The sequence below is a fragment of the Acromyrmex echinatior genome, chromosome 3, assembly GCF_024713525.1.
Source record: "Acromyrmex echinatior isolate Ae372 chromosome 3, ASM2471352v2, whole genome shotgun sequence".
NCBI classification, from domain to species: Eukaryota; Metazoa; Arthropoda; class Insecta; order Hymenoptera; family Formicidae; genus Acromyrmex; species Acromyrmex echinatior.
In genome coordinates, this window is record NC_141854.1 from 8,356,631 (window position 1) to 8,373,780 (window position 17,150).

At 24.6% G+C, this 17,150-nt stretch overlaps 1 protein-coding gene and 1 non-coding gene across 2 annotated transcripts; both read right to left on the reverse strand.

Moving 5' to 3' along the window:
• Window positions 1–210: 210 nt before the first annotated feature.
• LOC105146396 (venom protease) lies at window positions 211–17,073 on the reverse strand. Its single transcript, XM_087404114.1, has 9 exons — window positions 15,117–17,073; window positions 9,928–10,078; window positions 8,306–8,388; window positions 6,936–7,064; window positions 5,905–6,231; window positions 4,275–4,373; window positions 3,994–4,136; window positions 3,246–3,396; window positions 211–324 (listed from the first exon to the last, which is right to left on the reverse strand). The coding sequence occupies exons 3-9, from the start codon at window positions 8,361–8,363 to the stop codon at window positions 317–319; spliced, it is 915 nt and encodes a 304-aa protein (XP_087260240.1). The 5' UTR covers window positions 8,364–8,388; window positions 9,928–10,078; window positions 15,117–17,073; the 3' UTR covers window positions 211–316.
• On the reverse strand, window positions 16,123–16,339 carry LOC147910180 (small nucleolar RNA U3). Its single transcript, XR_015544694.1, has one exon. It is a non-coding gene; the product is annotated as a small nucleolar RNA U3 (small nucleolar RNA).
• Window positions 17,074–17,150: the final 77 nt, after the last annotated feature.

Consider the following 17,150-nt stretch of genomic DNA (forward strand, 5'->3'; position numbering starts at 1 on the left):
ATAATAGGAATAATATAAAATCAAAATATTAATCATATTTTTTATTCAATTTTACATAATGAGATAATTAACTTATTGTTAGCTATGTTAAATTTGTTTTGAAGAACAAAATTATAGAATTCTTTATCAATTGAATACTTATTGGTAAAATTAACATCAGGAAAGAGATTTTGAATTATTTTGAGTTTATTTAATAACATTTATAAGAAATTAAATTAATTAATTAGTTCATTCCTTTATTGATAATAAGTTTTTGTTGAGCTTTCGCCTAAATCCTTCTGGTTGTCTTGGAGACTTATTTTGGGAGTTCCAGTATTCACTGTTCTATATATACAAAAATTAAAACATCTGATTATACAATTCGAATTCAAGTTTTCAATTAAATCTATTCAGAACTTAATTGATACAGCTGATTCGATAATCTCGGGTACTAATAAATCGACGGATCGCGTAAATATACACAACCGGTCTCGAAAGTCATATATAAAATAACAAAATAATAATAAATGATTAATTTGACACTCGAGACACTACTACGTCTTTTAATTAGACTTAAGATTTTCTAATAAATATTAAAAAAAAAATATTATATAAAAAACTAATACAAAAATATAACGCTATGATAAAATTTGGAAACAAATTGTGGAAGCCTATTTTTTTAGCAAAATAAAAATTTATATGTTAAATTAACACACTAGAACGATACATTAGATGTAGTACGCAAGATGGGTTTTTTTTCAAAGGTTTATATTTCTATAATTTGATAAGATTGATTAATTTACTTGGCAATTTAAACATGCTAAAACATTCTTTTCCTTTGACAAGGAACAAAAAACCCGATAAAAAATTTTTCATGTAAAAAACATATAGGGAAAAGTAAGGAAATCGTGCGCATCTAAGAAGAATTTATCTATGAGATAGTTTTTCAAGTTAAAATCGATATATATATATATATATATATATATAAGGAAATACAAAAAAAAACCATAAATATATATATATATATATATAATATATTAGGTGTTGGAATTAATTCGTAGCGTTTTTTAATGAAAGAATGTTATTTATTTCACATGAGCATTAAAAAATACATTAATGAAAGTACTTCCCATCACTTGTAAAACGCTACGAATTAATTCCAACACCTAATATATCCTCTATCAATATGCATTCTCATTTTGAACAATTTTTCATTTAATAATATTGTATTTGACGAAAAAAGTAAAAGCGAAAAAATTTCTCGCGCGACGCCGACGGGTAATTGTATGCATAAATTGAATAATTATGCGCAAAGCAAAAATCGTAGGAAACTAATAAATAATACTCATTCTAATTCATATTTTATGGAATGTTGATAAGGAAATGAAAAAATATATTTGTTAATAAAAACTTAATATAAACTTTGAAAAAATAATATAAAAATTGGGAAAATTAATTATTTAAACAAAAATAGCATATGTAATTCTTTCTGTCATCAACTTCACTGCATTCTTCATAGACCCATATATTCAGAACTTAAGGAGCATTAAAATCACTCAGTGACAAACTAAAGTAATAAAATGTCAACGTTATAATTTCGCATAATGTAACTGCTATGTAACACCATGTGTTATATTATAATACATTTATATTGTGGTATACGAAATAACATGGATGTCATGTTACTTTTAATTTGTCGACTGGGCAGAGTTTCATATCTTCCGAATTCATTACAAATAGTGCACTTTTCATTGGGAAGAAACTTTGAACTATCTATGCGCACAATTTTTAGCCGCGAATTGATTTGATAAGAAAAACGGTTACTCAAAGACTTTTTAACTTAATTCAATGAATAATAGCTCAAAAGATGCACATAATAACGCATTTCAATAAGATATATGCACGATAAGATATATGCAAGATATAAGCAAAATAAGAATACGGATTTAAAGTCTTATTTTTTGGATGTCAAAATTACTATCAAAATACGTAATTTCACTTTTTTTCGCTTTTTCCGTTAACTACATTTTCAAATTATATATGTAACTTATGCTTATATTTGCAAAGCACTATCTAGCCTAGAAATTTCGCCAAGGTATAGCGGTTCCATTCATCAGAAAGTGTTAAATCAAAATATGCACAAGTACTCTACTTTTCCATATGTATAAATATAAATAAACACATGCATATATAAATATAAAAATATATACATACATAAAAATATATACATTACATACGAAATATATGTCCATATATCTTTCTTTTTTTTGTAAAATTACTGTTTAGTATACGAAAAATTATATTTAATTATAATGAAAAAATTATAATAAAAAAAATTAAAGAATCATTTTTACATTGTTTCTTTTACAAAAAGTTAAGTTTGAAATAATGGAAAATAGTTGTTTATATATAATTATATATAATGATTTATCCGTTTAATTATTTTTTTATGTTTTCCCATTATTATTATTATATATTTTTTGTATATTAAATAGTAATTTCACAAAAGAAAGAAGGATAGATATATAACTTAGGATATAGATATATTTTGTATATGATTATATATATATATATATATATATATATATATATATATATATATATATATAGGTTTATATATATTTATATCTTCTTAAAAAATTTGTGTGTGTGTGTGTGTGTGTGTGTGTATGTTCTTACATAAAAAACATTTTCTGGTCTAAAAAACATCTTCATCTAAAATCAGCGAATAATTTGTAAGTAATAACAATTGAAAATTCAAAATTGATATGCGATACCCAGCACAGTGTGTCGTTTGTGTAACTTTTTTATGAGATTATATGTATTTTTTATGAGACTATATAAAGTCTGCAATTTTTGTTTATAAAATATTTTGCAAGTAACATATATAGATGTACGTAAATAAATTACATATTAATACATTAATTTTTATTAAAAATTTAACACTTCTCATTATTTTAAAACGATAAAAGAAAAGATCAGCTGAATATGGCATAGTATTTTTACTGATTGTAGTAGCCAATAAAAAATACGCAATGCCATATTTTATCATTTAAATTACTACAGCAGCCAATCTTTTCTTTCAGTGTACGGATGATCTTTGTCAAACATCATCTTGCCTTGATAAATGATTATTGTGACAATGTGATTTATAATTCAAAAAAGAGATCGTTTACATGCCGTAATAAAGAATACAGTTTTTAAAATTTATATAAAAAATTAATAAAGAAAGGGTTTTAATTTTTAATAAGAAAAATCTTCTATACCCATGTGTTGCTTGATGAAAGGTAAGAATTCTGCAACTTTTGTGTATACGCCTGGATAATTTGGCTCAGCGCATCCCTTGCCCCATGATACTATTCCAACAAGATATGTCTTATTTTCAAATCTTATCGTCAGTGGTCCACCACTGTCACCCTAAAAATCATGTCAAATCGTAAGAGAAATGTACTAGTAAAATATACTAATATTTATGCACACACAAATTATTAAAGATTTTCTTTTTTAAAGATTTTTTTTTTTAATGTTACAATTAATTTTAGAAATTAAAAGCTAATTAAATTTATAATTTATAACAAATTTGTTTCCTTATAGTATATATTCTATATTATCATTAAATAAAAAAGGAATGAAAACGTTATAATAGAGGTTCGGAAATTGACAGAATCACACACACACACACACACACGCGCGCGCGCGCGCGCACGCATGCACGCACACATTTAATAAATGAAATAATTTATAGTAAAAATAATACTAAAGTGATAATAATAATAAAAAGGTAAAATTTAATTTTAAAATAATTAAAATTAAATACAAAATTATTGAGTTAATTAATTACAATGTATAATGTATGTATGTGTATACATATATACATATATATATAAATCAAGAATTTTTAATTTCTTTATTAATTTCTTCATTTGTTTGTTAAACTATTTAAAGAGAGATAAAGATATGATGTAAATCTTTCATTAATTTTTTTTTTTAATTTTTTTATTTTCTTTTTCTTACCTGACAGGAATCTTTTCCAGGACTTTCTGCGCATAGAGTGCGGTTATCAATAACTGCAGTCGATTGACCGTAAGCAGCTTTGCATTCTTTTTCCGAAATTATAGAAATTGTAGCTTTTAAAAGTTCGTCGGGCGATTCTCCTTCTGAAAAACAAATACGGATGTAACAAACTTTAGTATTTTTAGAATAAAAAGACTATTGTATTTTTATTATTAGATTATAAATAGGCAAGAATTAATTCACATTTCACAAATTACTAATAATAAGTAATTGTTACTTACCATAACTAGTATGTCCCCATCCAGCGATTGAAGCCTCCATCCCATCTAAATTCTCATTTTTCACCTTTCCTAGCGGAAGACAAGCGGGAAGAAGTATTGCTGAAAGTTTATAAAACTTATTAATCTATTATATTACGACAAGAAAAAAGAATTTGTGTCCTAAAATATGTAATATTTAATTTAAAAAATTTTTATAACATAAGTCGACACATGTAATGTATAATAATAATTTTGAAAATTTTATCGACTTTATAAATTTAATATCTATTTTAATGTACTTTGTATGTTTATAGAAAAGATACAATTAATGATAAGTTCTGCAATTTGTGTATATGTGGATGTAATCATATTATTCTAATTTAAGAGTAAAAGAAGAAAAATAACACTCGACTTTTACTTCTATTATTCTTTAAATGAGAAACGATAATATGCATCCATCATTTAAGATTCGCATAAGATTTGAATGACTAGTTTATTGCAGATCAGATTGAAAGTTAATAAAAGTTAATAAATCACTAAAAAGAAGTTAGGTAATTTTATCGAATTTTTTTTTAAGAAACAATGTAGTGAATCTTTTTAAAGATTTTCTGTGTTTTATTACACATTTTTAAGTAAAGAAAAAATATTTTGTTACAAAACAATTGATTTAATTTATAGAGTCTACAACAAATATTGACGCAGCCTCCTTGCCGGAGTTGTAAATGCAAGAATTATAGTGTATTTTGTATTCTGATGCAATAATATACAATAATTATTTATTTTTTTATGAAATTACTTTTTTAATAAATCAAGAAAATAAGAAAAAAAGTTGAAAATTAAGAAAAGGAAATATTTTGAAAAAATATTACAACTTTATCAAAGAATTTTATTTAATTTATGCAATAAAAATTGTTTAAATTAATTTTATTATTTTATTAATTTTACAGATTCAGCGATAAATATATTTAAACTTCATGTATTACATCGATACAATTTGAATCGATCAATAATTTCTAAGTAATCTTTTCTATTCAATTTCAAAAAAATGGTTGAGAGCAAAACGCATTTAAAGTTTTTAATATCGAATAGAAAAATTATATTATTATAAGATCTATTTCGTATTCCTGCATTCCTTACTAGACGACACTAGAATTTTCTTTTTCGCTTATCAAATACCAAACATGTATCTATTTCGCTTTAAGTTCCAAAATTCAATCAGAAAATCGATTCGACATCGATTCCATTGTCACTTCTCACTGGAAAGTGTATATACTAGTTCAGTTGCAGAAAACAGATTTATAAACAGAATCGAGTAAAGAGTCTCGTATACTTACGCGCAAGAGATAGACAAAGATTTCTTAAAACTTTGTTTCGCTCTGTAACTTTGGAAATTTTTTACATGTCTACTATTGATTAAAGCAAAAACATTTTACGATTTTTTTGAACCGGTTACAAGGAGTTCCCTCTTTAAAAATCTTGGTAAAATGTAATTTATTTTTTACCTTTTATCTCATACTAAATAAAATTTCTTTATTTAATAAATTTTATATCACGCGATTTTGCTTAATACATAACGAAAATATTGTTTTTTATTTCTTCAAAAGACAAATATAACTTTAAAAACAAAATAGAATAGAGTATAAAAACTTACGTGTAAATTTTACCTTCTCAGCTAGTTTTACAAGCGCCACATCGTTCTCATGAGTCAAAGCATTGTATTCCATGTGCCGCATTATATCTTTAATGGGAACCTGAATCGGTTTTGCCCCATCGTTGGTGTCCTCGAAATTTAAATCGGCAACACGCGCTACATAGCTCATAATCAAAGAAATTAAAGAAGAATCATCAGAAAAACAATGAGCAGCGGTAAGGATAAATAACTCGTTAATCAAAGTGCCACCGCACATCCACGATATCCACTGCAGACCAGGCATAGGAGAAACAATACACCCAAGACGAGCTATCCAAGGAAATTCACCTACAAAATTAATTTATTATGTTGATAGCTGCAACAATAATCACGTGTTGAAACAAATACTAATGAACTACATTTATATAATCTTTTTTATAATTAAAAAAATAAGTACTTATTTTAATTATTAAATAATGAATTTTATAATTCTATCATAATCTATTAAAAATGAAATGTATAATAAGTTATATTTATATTTCTTGAGATTAATTTACTGAAAAAAAGTTTGTATTCTTAATTATTTACAAAAGGACGCTGCAACATTATCGCAAGGGAAAAATATAACATTGATAAGAAAATACTCTTCCAAAGTATTTAAAAAATAAAAAAAAACAGATTTAAAGTTTCTATGATAAACTGAAATAAATTTATTTGTAAAAAATTTTGAATTTTGAAAACAATTATTTAATAAGCAATTGAAAAATGTGTTGTAACTTTGAGATAGTATAAATAGATCGAGCATGCCGTGCAAGATATAGCTATACTATATGTCCTCTATGTCTATGAAACTGGCCCTTACTGATTAATCAAATTTAAAAACAAATAATATTCGATTCAATCGGATCTGAAATAATTGGATACCTCATTAATTAAAAATCATAGGGAAAACATTCAATTATCTCTACAAAAACCATCAGACTTTGATTAATCGAAGCAACATCGCCTGTCACTATTTGAATACTTCTCCATAATATAAAAATTATTCATACCTAACACAGCTTCTTTGCCACCAACGATTCTATCTGCCTGCACATTACTGATTCCGCACTGAGGTACAAGATCGGATGCAAAACTGCTTTGATGAAATTCTCGATCGCTTTTCAGTCCGATAGTACTGCCTATAATAATATTAATAATAATAATAATCTTCATTGCTTGGCTTATTGATCTAAAGCCAAAAAACTTTTGATTTACATTAAACTTTTTGATTCTTCACATTCTCATATTCTTCCCAATTTCTCTCATACAACTTCACTGCCTTTTTCTTTCCTTCCTTTCCTTGTTGTCTTTGTTCGTTATAGAAAATATTATAAATAAAAATATTATAAATATTATATATTATATGTAGTAAATAATGCATATCCGCGCACGCGCATGTTTCAAAGTACGCTGTATGCTTCTTAACATTTGCGTCACAATCAATGCGTAATCCGATCGTAAATAAACTCATGTTATTAACTGCGGTTTTATGCTGATAATATTGCACGTGAATTAGAGTAAACATATAAATGTAGTTGCAATTTTAGGATACTCTATGTATCGCTTGATTATTGCTTGCATTTGAACCATAATGTTCGCGCGTTCCCAAATATACCCTCTTTCATTTTCGGGATTATAGTGAGTAGAAGTGTTTTAATAGTTTCCTGTGTTAATAATATATATGCGAACGCCACATGGAAAATTAGGAGTTACAGCAGTAATTATGCGTAGTTCACATTAAACTTGTATTGTAGCGGCGGTTATAATGGTGGCTAAATGTCATGAAATTTAAGCTGTACTTTTAAGTTACATAAGTTAAATTTTATTTTATAACATTCCATTAAATAGAATGTATGTGAAACTGAAAAATATATTTGTATATATAAAATGTTACGTTTCACAAAATTTTATGAAATTTAATGTATTTTTCATAAAATTTTATGTAGATTTGCATGAAATTTAATGTACAAGTTCATTACATTATTATCGCAACTTAATTTTCAGTTTTAAATCGTTCCTTACTTTTCAAGTTACATCTTTACCACAAATTTCTCTTATTTAAATTCATTAATTTTTAACAATACATACTATTGAATAAATAAACTGTTTGTGACCGAGATATTTGATTCACTTCGATTATCACAATTTTTAACTTTCTTTTTCATTTATATTATTTACAATTAACTTTTTATAACATTCTCCGATCATCTTTTTCTCAAACATATCCAATAAGCAGAAAATAATTATTACAACGATTGTGTCAATAATATGATGTTTTTTTTTAGTTTTGACATATTGAATTCATTTACGAAAAAAAAATTAAACGAAGAATCTGACTAGAATGGAATTGTAAGTTTTCAAAAAGATTGTAAAAGCATACCTTCAGAAAATGATAATATTAATGCGCACAGCAAACTGACGAATATAATAGTCCTCATTATGTGAATCACTTGTCCAAGTATCCTAAAAATGCAAATGTATTATATTATTTTATTATTTATTAATAGATATATTTATAAATAAGTTATTTGCAGCCTAAAGTAGAATCCATACAAAATATGGATCTTATTTTAGGATACAAAATATCTTCTATCATACATGTTTTATTAAGGAACATAAAAATCTTTTTTTCAAATATAAATAAGAAAATATAAAAAATAAAGAAAGCAATAAAATTCGATTTAAAAAATTAATGGGCGGAGAGAGGCGAGAAGAAAGAATCCAGATTATACCGATAAAAAGATATATCTGTATTCTATTGAAACAAAAATTTGTACCGAACAGTATTTTGATTTAAAATTCGAATAGCTGAAACTTCGTTAAATATTAACAAAATTTAAATAAAAAAATAGGGCTTTTTAAAGCTTAAAAGCTTGCTTACTTTCGAAAGATCATTATGTCTGTTGACTTTCTGCGAGTTTGATCATTTTTACATGTAGAAAACTGGTCAAAATGGGAATTATTCTCTTCTCACTTTTCCAGACAGCACAGAATATTTATGAAAAATTTATTATTATTCGTTTTGTGAAATGTTATATAAATATTTCATACACATTTTATATAAAACATTATTCAAAATATTATTAAAAGATAAACCAAATATTTAATATGTAATATTTAAGATAAATATAAATATTCCTGGTAAGTATTTTTTACTTACTTGTCTTATTAAGTATTTCCATAACTTATCTTATTAAGTATTTACTATAAGATTTACAATAAATATTTCATAATATCTATAAACGTTTATGCTCTATACAATCTAAGATCATAAAAATATTTAAAAATATTTAAAATAAGTTTTATAAATATTTATAAGTATTTTCTAAATATTTTACAAAAAATTTTGTGTGTTGTCTGGGTTGTCTATCAAACAATATATATATATATACTTTATATATATATATATATATATATATATATATATATATATAGTAGTATTATGAATTTTTGTTCCAATATTGTATTAAAAAATTTATATTTTCTTAATGTATATATTGCAGCCTTAATATTAGGTGTTATATATATGTATATTTCATTAAAAAAATATTACATAAAAACATTACATTAAATAAAAAGTTTTTAACAATAAATAAAAATATAAAGTTTTTAATTAAGTGTATCTATCTTTTTTTTTATGGGTTTCGCAAGGCTGCCTGCTCATCGAGCGATGGTTATTACTTATGATCATAAAATTATTAGCTTTTATGGCAAACTTTTTGCTTTAGTAGAGATAAGTTTCTGTTTACAATGTAGGAAATTTTATTACTTCTGACAGGCAAGTATATAAATTATTAATATTTTGAGCTTGAATTTTATCTGTGAGATTCGTCTATTGATTGCCACCAATAATGTAATAAAGACGGCATGGCAAGCAGAGGAAAGTAGAAATTGTTTCGAGTGTCACCTTTTCTTATTATACTATTAAAAAAAATAAACTTTTTAACTCAAAAAAATTTTTCTCCCAATATAAGTAACGAATTATTACTATCACGTACTCACACACGAACAGAACGAAGACTCGGGAAGACAGCGATCGATTAATCAACAAGAGCTGTAACGATGAATTATTCTCGAACTTCTGGATTGTTCCCTTTCGATGCGTTCGTTTTATAACGAACAAAGAAGTAACAATGAGGAATTAATTAACAATCTAATTAACAGATAATATTATATACATTTATTTTTTGTTATCTCTAGCAAAGTGGAAATATTGTAACACAGGAAATGGTCAATAATGAAGTACGTCATAAATTGACCAAAATTTCGCTTTATAATGAACAAATAAATAACAATGAGGAAGTAATCAACAGTTTAATTGACATAATGTCACATTTATTTTTTATTATTCCGAGCAAAATGCAAAGTGGAAACATTATAATACAGGAAATAGTTAATAACGAAGTACGTCATAAATTGAAGAAAATAATTGCGCTAAGATAATTTATTACAACGCAGCAATTTTATTAGAATTAAGTTTTTAAACAATATTTGTTAAAAATTAGACAAATTCGATTTAAGATATTTTATAATTATTTCAAAATCATTTAATTTTTTATTTAAAATTTTATCACGCTAAATGTATAATACAACATACTTTTACACTAAAATTTAGAAATAATTATGTATTTTTATAAACATATTATGGATTAACTTGATTCCTTTATCCAAAATTATATTTCTAAATATTTTAAACATAATACAATTAAAATATTTTTCTCGATTATTAAACAATTTCTTTCCAAATTTAACTTGCAAATATATGTAGCATTAAAATAATTCGCCATATTGTTATTGTTTTGCCGAAATACTATATCGAAATTAATTGCGCAAACAGTTCTTAATATTATTCTACATATTATTAATATTATTATTAATATTCTATATATTATTGATATTTTATATATTTTATGTATTTTGTAAATATATGAAATATATAATTGTAAAAATATTAGAAAATGTTACATATATTTTATATTAAATGTTGTTGTAATAATATTGAAGAGTGATGATTTTTTTGTTTTTTGGAATGGAAGTTTTGGACTGATTTTTGGACGAATTGGCGGAAGCTAAATTAATAATTTAAAATTGTTTACGGGATTTTCTAAAAACAGAAAAATAACAATTATTTGTTATTTTCCATCAAGTCCGGGAAAAGTTAAATTGAAAATAGAGATTTATCATTGAGAGATTACGCTGAACCAATCAATGTTTTTTAAGTTTTGTATTCTTATCTTTAAAATAAAATTATTTGCGTTTATATATTGAAAAGTTTATAGGTATATTGAATAAAATATTAGAAATATCAAAAATATTTTTAGTTCTGTTGTAGTCACGTAATACAGGGTATTCCATTTTAATTGTCCAAAAAAAATAGAGAAGAGACGGAAAAATGTTTTAGACAAATAGTAGTTATACATGGTTTGGGAAGGGAAAAAGAACAGTTTCTCGAAAGAAAAATTTTTAAGTTTGTATAGAAATTATTTTTTAATGGGAGAGAGAGCTTTTAATGGAATTACAATATATACTTTTTACATATATGTAATATGATAAATTGCAAATATTTTTATAATTTATTTTTTCAAGAATTTTCCTTCTGTAATAGTTTGATTTGTAAATTTCGAGACGCTTTGTCTAGTTTTGTATCTCTATTTATTTAATAATAAAAAATATGATTTATGTTATTAGATGCGTTCAGGGATTCAATCCTTGTTTTACATCTCAAAATTAAGAAAAGACAATAACAAATAGCACTAATAGTGTCTAGTCGAACGCACCTAATAATATAACCGTATTTTTTATTATTAAATAAATAGAGATGTATGCTAGACAAAGCGTCCAGAAATTTACAAATTAAATTATTATATATAAAAAAATAAGTTATAAAAGTATTTGTGATTTGTCGTGCAATAGTTTTCCGTGCAAGTAAAATAAGTTCAAAAACTGATCAATTATCTAGATTATAGTTAAATAGCCTTAGTAGATTTTGAAATACAGATAAAATTTAAAAATTGATCAATTATGTTATAGATTACGGTTAATGGTGGACAAGTATTTATATGAGCTAATTTTAAAACTTTATCTATATTTCAAATACAGGGTCTGAGCACAAAAATTGTCGTAACACTTACTTAGAGACTTAAGTTGTAGACGTAAGTAACGTATAAGCTTCTCTTGGAGACACGGCAATAAGTTGTACGTCATACATGAAAGTTTGTGTGTTACTTACGTCTACAATTTAAGTATAAGTAAGTATTATAACAATTCTTGTGCTCAAACTCATAGACCGATCTTCACGCCTTAAGCGAAATAGATCGCTTTTCATTCATTTCTTGATACAGATTTTTCTTCATGTTTTTTTCGATATAGCACCTGTACGGCTCAAATGTCGACATAATAACTTTTCGGAAAAAAATATTTTATATATAATTATATATAATTATATAAAATTATATAATTTTGTATATTTGCATATAAATGGATATATTTTATATATAATTATATATAATTTTATTAGGTGTTGGAATTAATTCGTAGCGTTTTACAAGTGATGGGAAATACTTTCATTAATGTATTTTTTAATGCTCATGTGAAATAAATAACATTCTTTCATTAAAAAACGCTACGAATTAATTCCAACACCTAATATATTAATAGAAATTTATATATATATATACATAATTATATATAATTATACATAATTATATATAAATATATATAATTATATACAATTATATATAAAATTATATATATTTTGATATATATATGTATAATTTTATATAATTATATAAAAAACATTTTTTCCCGGACTATATATATCAGTAATTGACTCCTCCTCTCTTTACTAGTTTATATTTGTGAGAGAATCTTAATGGAAATTTTTTACTGAAATTGTAATGAATAATAACAAAATATTACTGAATTGCATATTAAAATCTGTATCAATTAACACACTTCAGTATTACTTCATTAAGATTTCATTAATAATTTTATATATAAAATATTAAAATTATGAAGAATCCATTTAATAATAAATTTCAAAAATGATAATAGTAAATTTCAAAAATGAAACTCAAAAGTAATAAATTTATGAAAAATTATTCAAATTAGTTGTGGAAACTATCTGTTATAATCTAAAGACTATTAGGATTGTCAAACGAGCGTGCCTCATTATGTACGCATACATATATTTACTGAAAATAATTCAAATACGTAATCCTTACAATTCTATTATTTTGCGAGATTAAAATATTTTACAAAATATTATTAGATTTATTAGTTTCAGGTTTTAAATATTTTTCAAATATTGCTAAAAATATTTCTGAAAATGTTTAAAAAAATACGTCTTTGCTAATTGAATTCTTCAGTAAAAATATTAATCAATTTATTAAATAATAATGTGATGCATGATAAATATCATATATCATATATTGCATCAACGTAAAACTAACAATACTTTATACTATAAAAATAATGTATAACAATTGTAGACAATAAAAGTATTTCATTATATAGATAATTATTAAAGGAAAGTGATCGATGCCATTATATCACTTTAATTTGGACGATATTTTTTAAACAAAAGCTGAAAATAAAATTTTAGAAATATAAATATAAACTAGAAAGTGCCTTCTTTAAATAACATAGTAATATTCATAATATTGTTTGCAATTTTGCAATAATTAAATTTTTCATATTAAAGGTTGTACTTCATCTTATTTTTATTTTTATGTAAAATAAATGTTTAATGTAAAAATGAAAATAAGAGGAACAATAACTTTGATTTTAACAAATGTTATCCAGGTTATGATCTTGAATAATATTCAAGAGGTTTTAGCCGTCGCGTCGGTTGGACACCTTGCATAATACGTGTAATTAATATCGACGGTATTATAACTTTCAAGCTTTATAACTCAAAAAATAATTAATGGAAAAACATTTCATTATAATGAAGAGTATTTGAAATAAGCTACACGAATATGTAATTAAAAATAGGGGGTTCCATTTAAAAAATTCAAAGTAACCTTAAGTCAGGTCAAGGTTGCTTTGAATCTTACAACTTTTGTATGAAATATTTTTTTCCTCAAATCTCGTGATTTCCAAAAATTAGCTGTTTTAATTAAAATGAGACACCCTGTATATGTGTCTGTATTGTTATGAATTATTGTATTATACCATCATGAGCTTCATTCATTCTAATAGTTTAATTTATTCTTTTATGCTTTTCTACAATTAGATCAATTATCAACTAACAGTTATACTCTCACAGAATTCTATAATATTATGATAATATATATGTGTGGTACACTTTTTGTTTTACCTACACGTATTGCGCTCACCAGAGATTTTACGTTTTTTGTAGAGGGCACTACTTCCCAGCAAACGAGATTGAAATGAATTGAAATGGATTCACTTCATTCATTTCATTTTCAGAAATATTGATTCACGAATGTTAAAATGAATGCTTTTCAATCCTGAATGAATTTTTATTCATTTATAAGAATTGCATGGAGCATCTCTATGTCTTTCAATCTAAAAATAATATTAGCTTTTTCTGTGCACACATAATACATTGTGAATACTATTATATTCAATTTTGAATAGGAAATGCAGTTTTTCCAATTGCATTCAATTGAATCTAATTGAATTCAATTGAATCCAATTAAATCCAAAAAAAGTATTTGTTATTTATATATATAAAATACGCAAAAATCGGGAAAAATTTTAATCCATTCTCGTTTGTTGAGTTGCTTATAACAATGACGGTAAATCTACTTTAATCACAAACTTTGATTAATTTATCGACGATTAATTTATTGAATGATGCTTGTATTTATTTTTTATTAAGAATATGATTTTGTATTAAATTAATTTTTTTTTGTTGCTACATAAAAGAGATTAGATTACAGAATTATATTAAAAATTCTGTTTTGTACAATCCCAAGCAGAACAACAAGTCATTATAATATCAAAATGACTTCAAAATGTCATTTATGATTTATTTTAACATCAATTTAACTTCATTTTATTATAATTGATGTTGCTATGACTTGTTATTCTATTTGGGATTTTACCGATTAAATTAATCAATTAAGTTAATCAAATTTAACGTTGAAATCACTTATAACACAAGAATTTTGCATTTTTTAATTTTTTTCAAAAAGCACCGATCTCTACTATATTACACATACCTTTCTTGCAACAAGTTCTGCTTATCTCCACACAAGGAATGAGAAAAGTTAATTTTTAAAAATAACTTATTATCTCGTTACTCGTTACCGAGTGAAAAAGTAACTATATGTATAGTTACCGTTATATATAATTACTGTTCCATTTCTAATGTATTATACCATTTTTTATAAAATAACGATTCGTTACTTTTTCATTACTTTTTTAATGCTGAAATAAGATCAGTCAAAAAATTTTACAGTATAAATTTTTCAAATATAAATTCAAAATATAAAAAGTAACTATACAACTGTAATTTGTTACCGTTATTGACGAGATGTTAAAGGTCTCTGTGTATTCAGATAAATGTGTATCTCTCTGTGTATGTCTCTGTGTATTCGGGTAAATGTTAAACGTTATTTAAGAAAGTCGAAACTGCACATGCATAGTTCGTTCTGGATGTACGGTATTGCAAAAACTTACTGTTAAAAACGGCCAGTCTTACGAAAGTTCGTGTAACTGTTAAAATTTAAATAACTATAAGAATAAGAAATTGATAATATAATAATACTAATTTTATGATTTATTAGTATTAGTTTTGTAAACAAGTATGTACGTTTAAAACTCAATAATATTTAATTGATTTTTATTTAAAACTGTTATTGTAATGTTATCATCCGAATTTGATTATTAAGAGAGAAGATAATTGTACAGAGAAAAAAGTTGTAATTTTGCAGCAAAATATAAAATATTATAGTATTACGTAACATATATACTTATTTATGCAACACTTATATAATAAAAAATCATGAATTTATAATAATTATCCAAATAACATTTATATTAAGAATTGCAAATTTATGTCAATTGTCGATAATGTCATCGTTCTTCAATTATCCCCAGACCTTCCGGCACTAAACTATATTGTGCAGTCAATTTCATTCCGCCTACGTAAGTATATTTTACGACGATTAAAAAATAGTTATTAGCTCTTATTTATACAATTTATTTTTTATTTACGGTTTGCAAACCACTCAGAAAGTCCTACTTCCCCATCCCGTCTGCACTAGGTACAGATAGTGAACCGATCATTGATGACTGAGCTCTCGAACGTGCCGAGAATTCATATCGTTCTCACGCTCAGAGAAGAGGACTGTTACTCATCGTCGTGGTTACATCAACTCCCATGTTAGGGAGGGAGAATGAGATCAACTCCTACAGAACTGATCCTGTGAAGTATGATCTTAAAGTTTCTATCTTACAATAGCCATATTTATAGTAGTAGTGAAGATATTTTAAAAACGAGTAACATATAGTCACCGTTGCCCTCTATCAATGAAATTGAGAAACAACTGACTTATTTGTTTTTGTGAATAGGATTCAAGACTGTTATCATTCTACAGTTCTAAAGTGTAATGCTGTAAGGCGCAGATATCACATTAAACTTCATAACTCTAACTTAAAAAAAAAATTGATTTTTTTTTAAATTAAGATAAGAAATAATTAATATCCTTATATAACAATAAGGATTTTATCATTCTTATTATTATATAGAGATGTTTATTATTTCTTATATAAGGATATTAGTATTTCTCTAGACATTACTGTATATATCTTTTGATGAAATATTTTTTTTAACAAAAACTATTTCTCTTTTTATTTTAAAGTGGGTGTACGGATGTACAAATACTTTATATATTAAACATATGTATATGTATATGAGAGAATTTATTATGATATATCCTAATTTTTTAATTAATTGTATAAATTTTTATTTTTCAGTCAATTAGATAAATTCATTTATATTGAGATGATTTATATTTATATTTATTCATATTGCTTATGTCCTTTTCCCATATAGTAGAACAACAAGATCACAATAACGTCAAAATGACATTAAAATGAATCGAAAATGATTAAAAAATGACTTTTAATGATCATTTTGGAATTATTTTGACATCATTTTGATATCAACTTAATGTTCTGCTTGTGTATCTGAATGATTAATTTAAATTAAGGATCAATTTAAAGTATAAAAGTATTTATCTATAAGTATC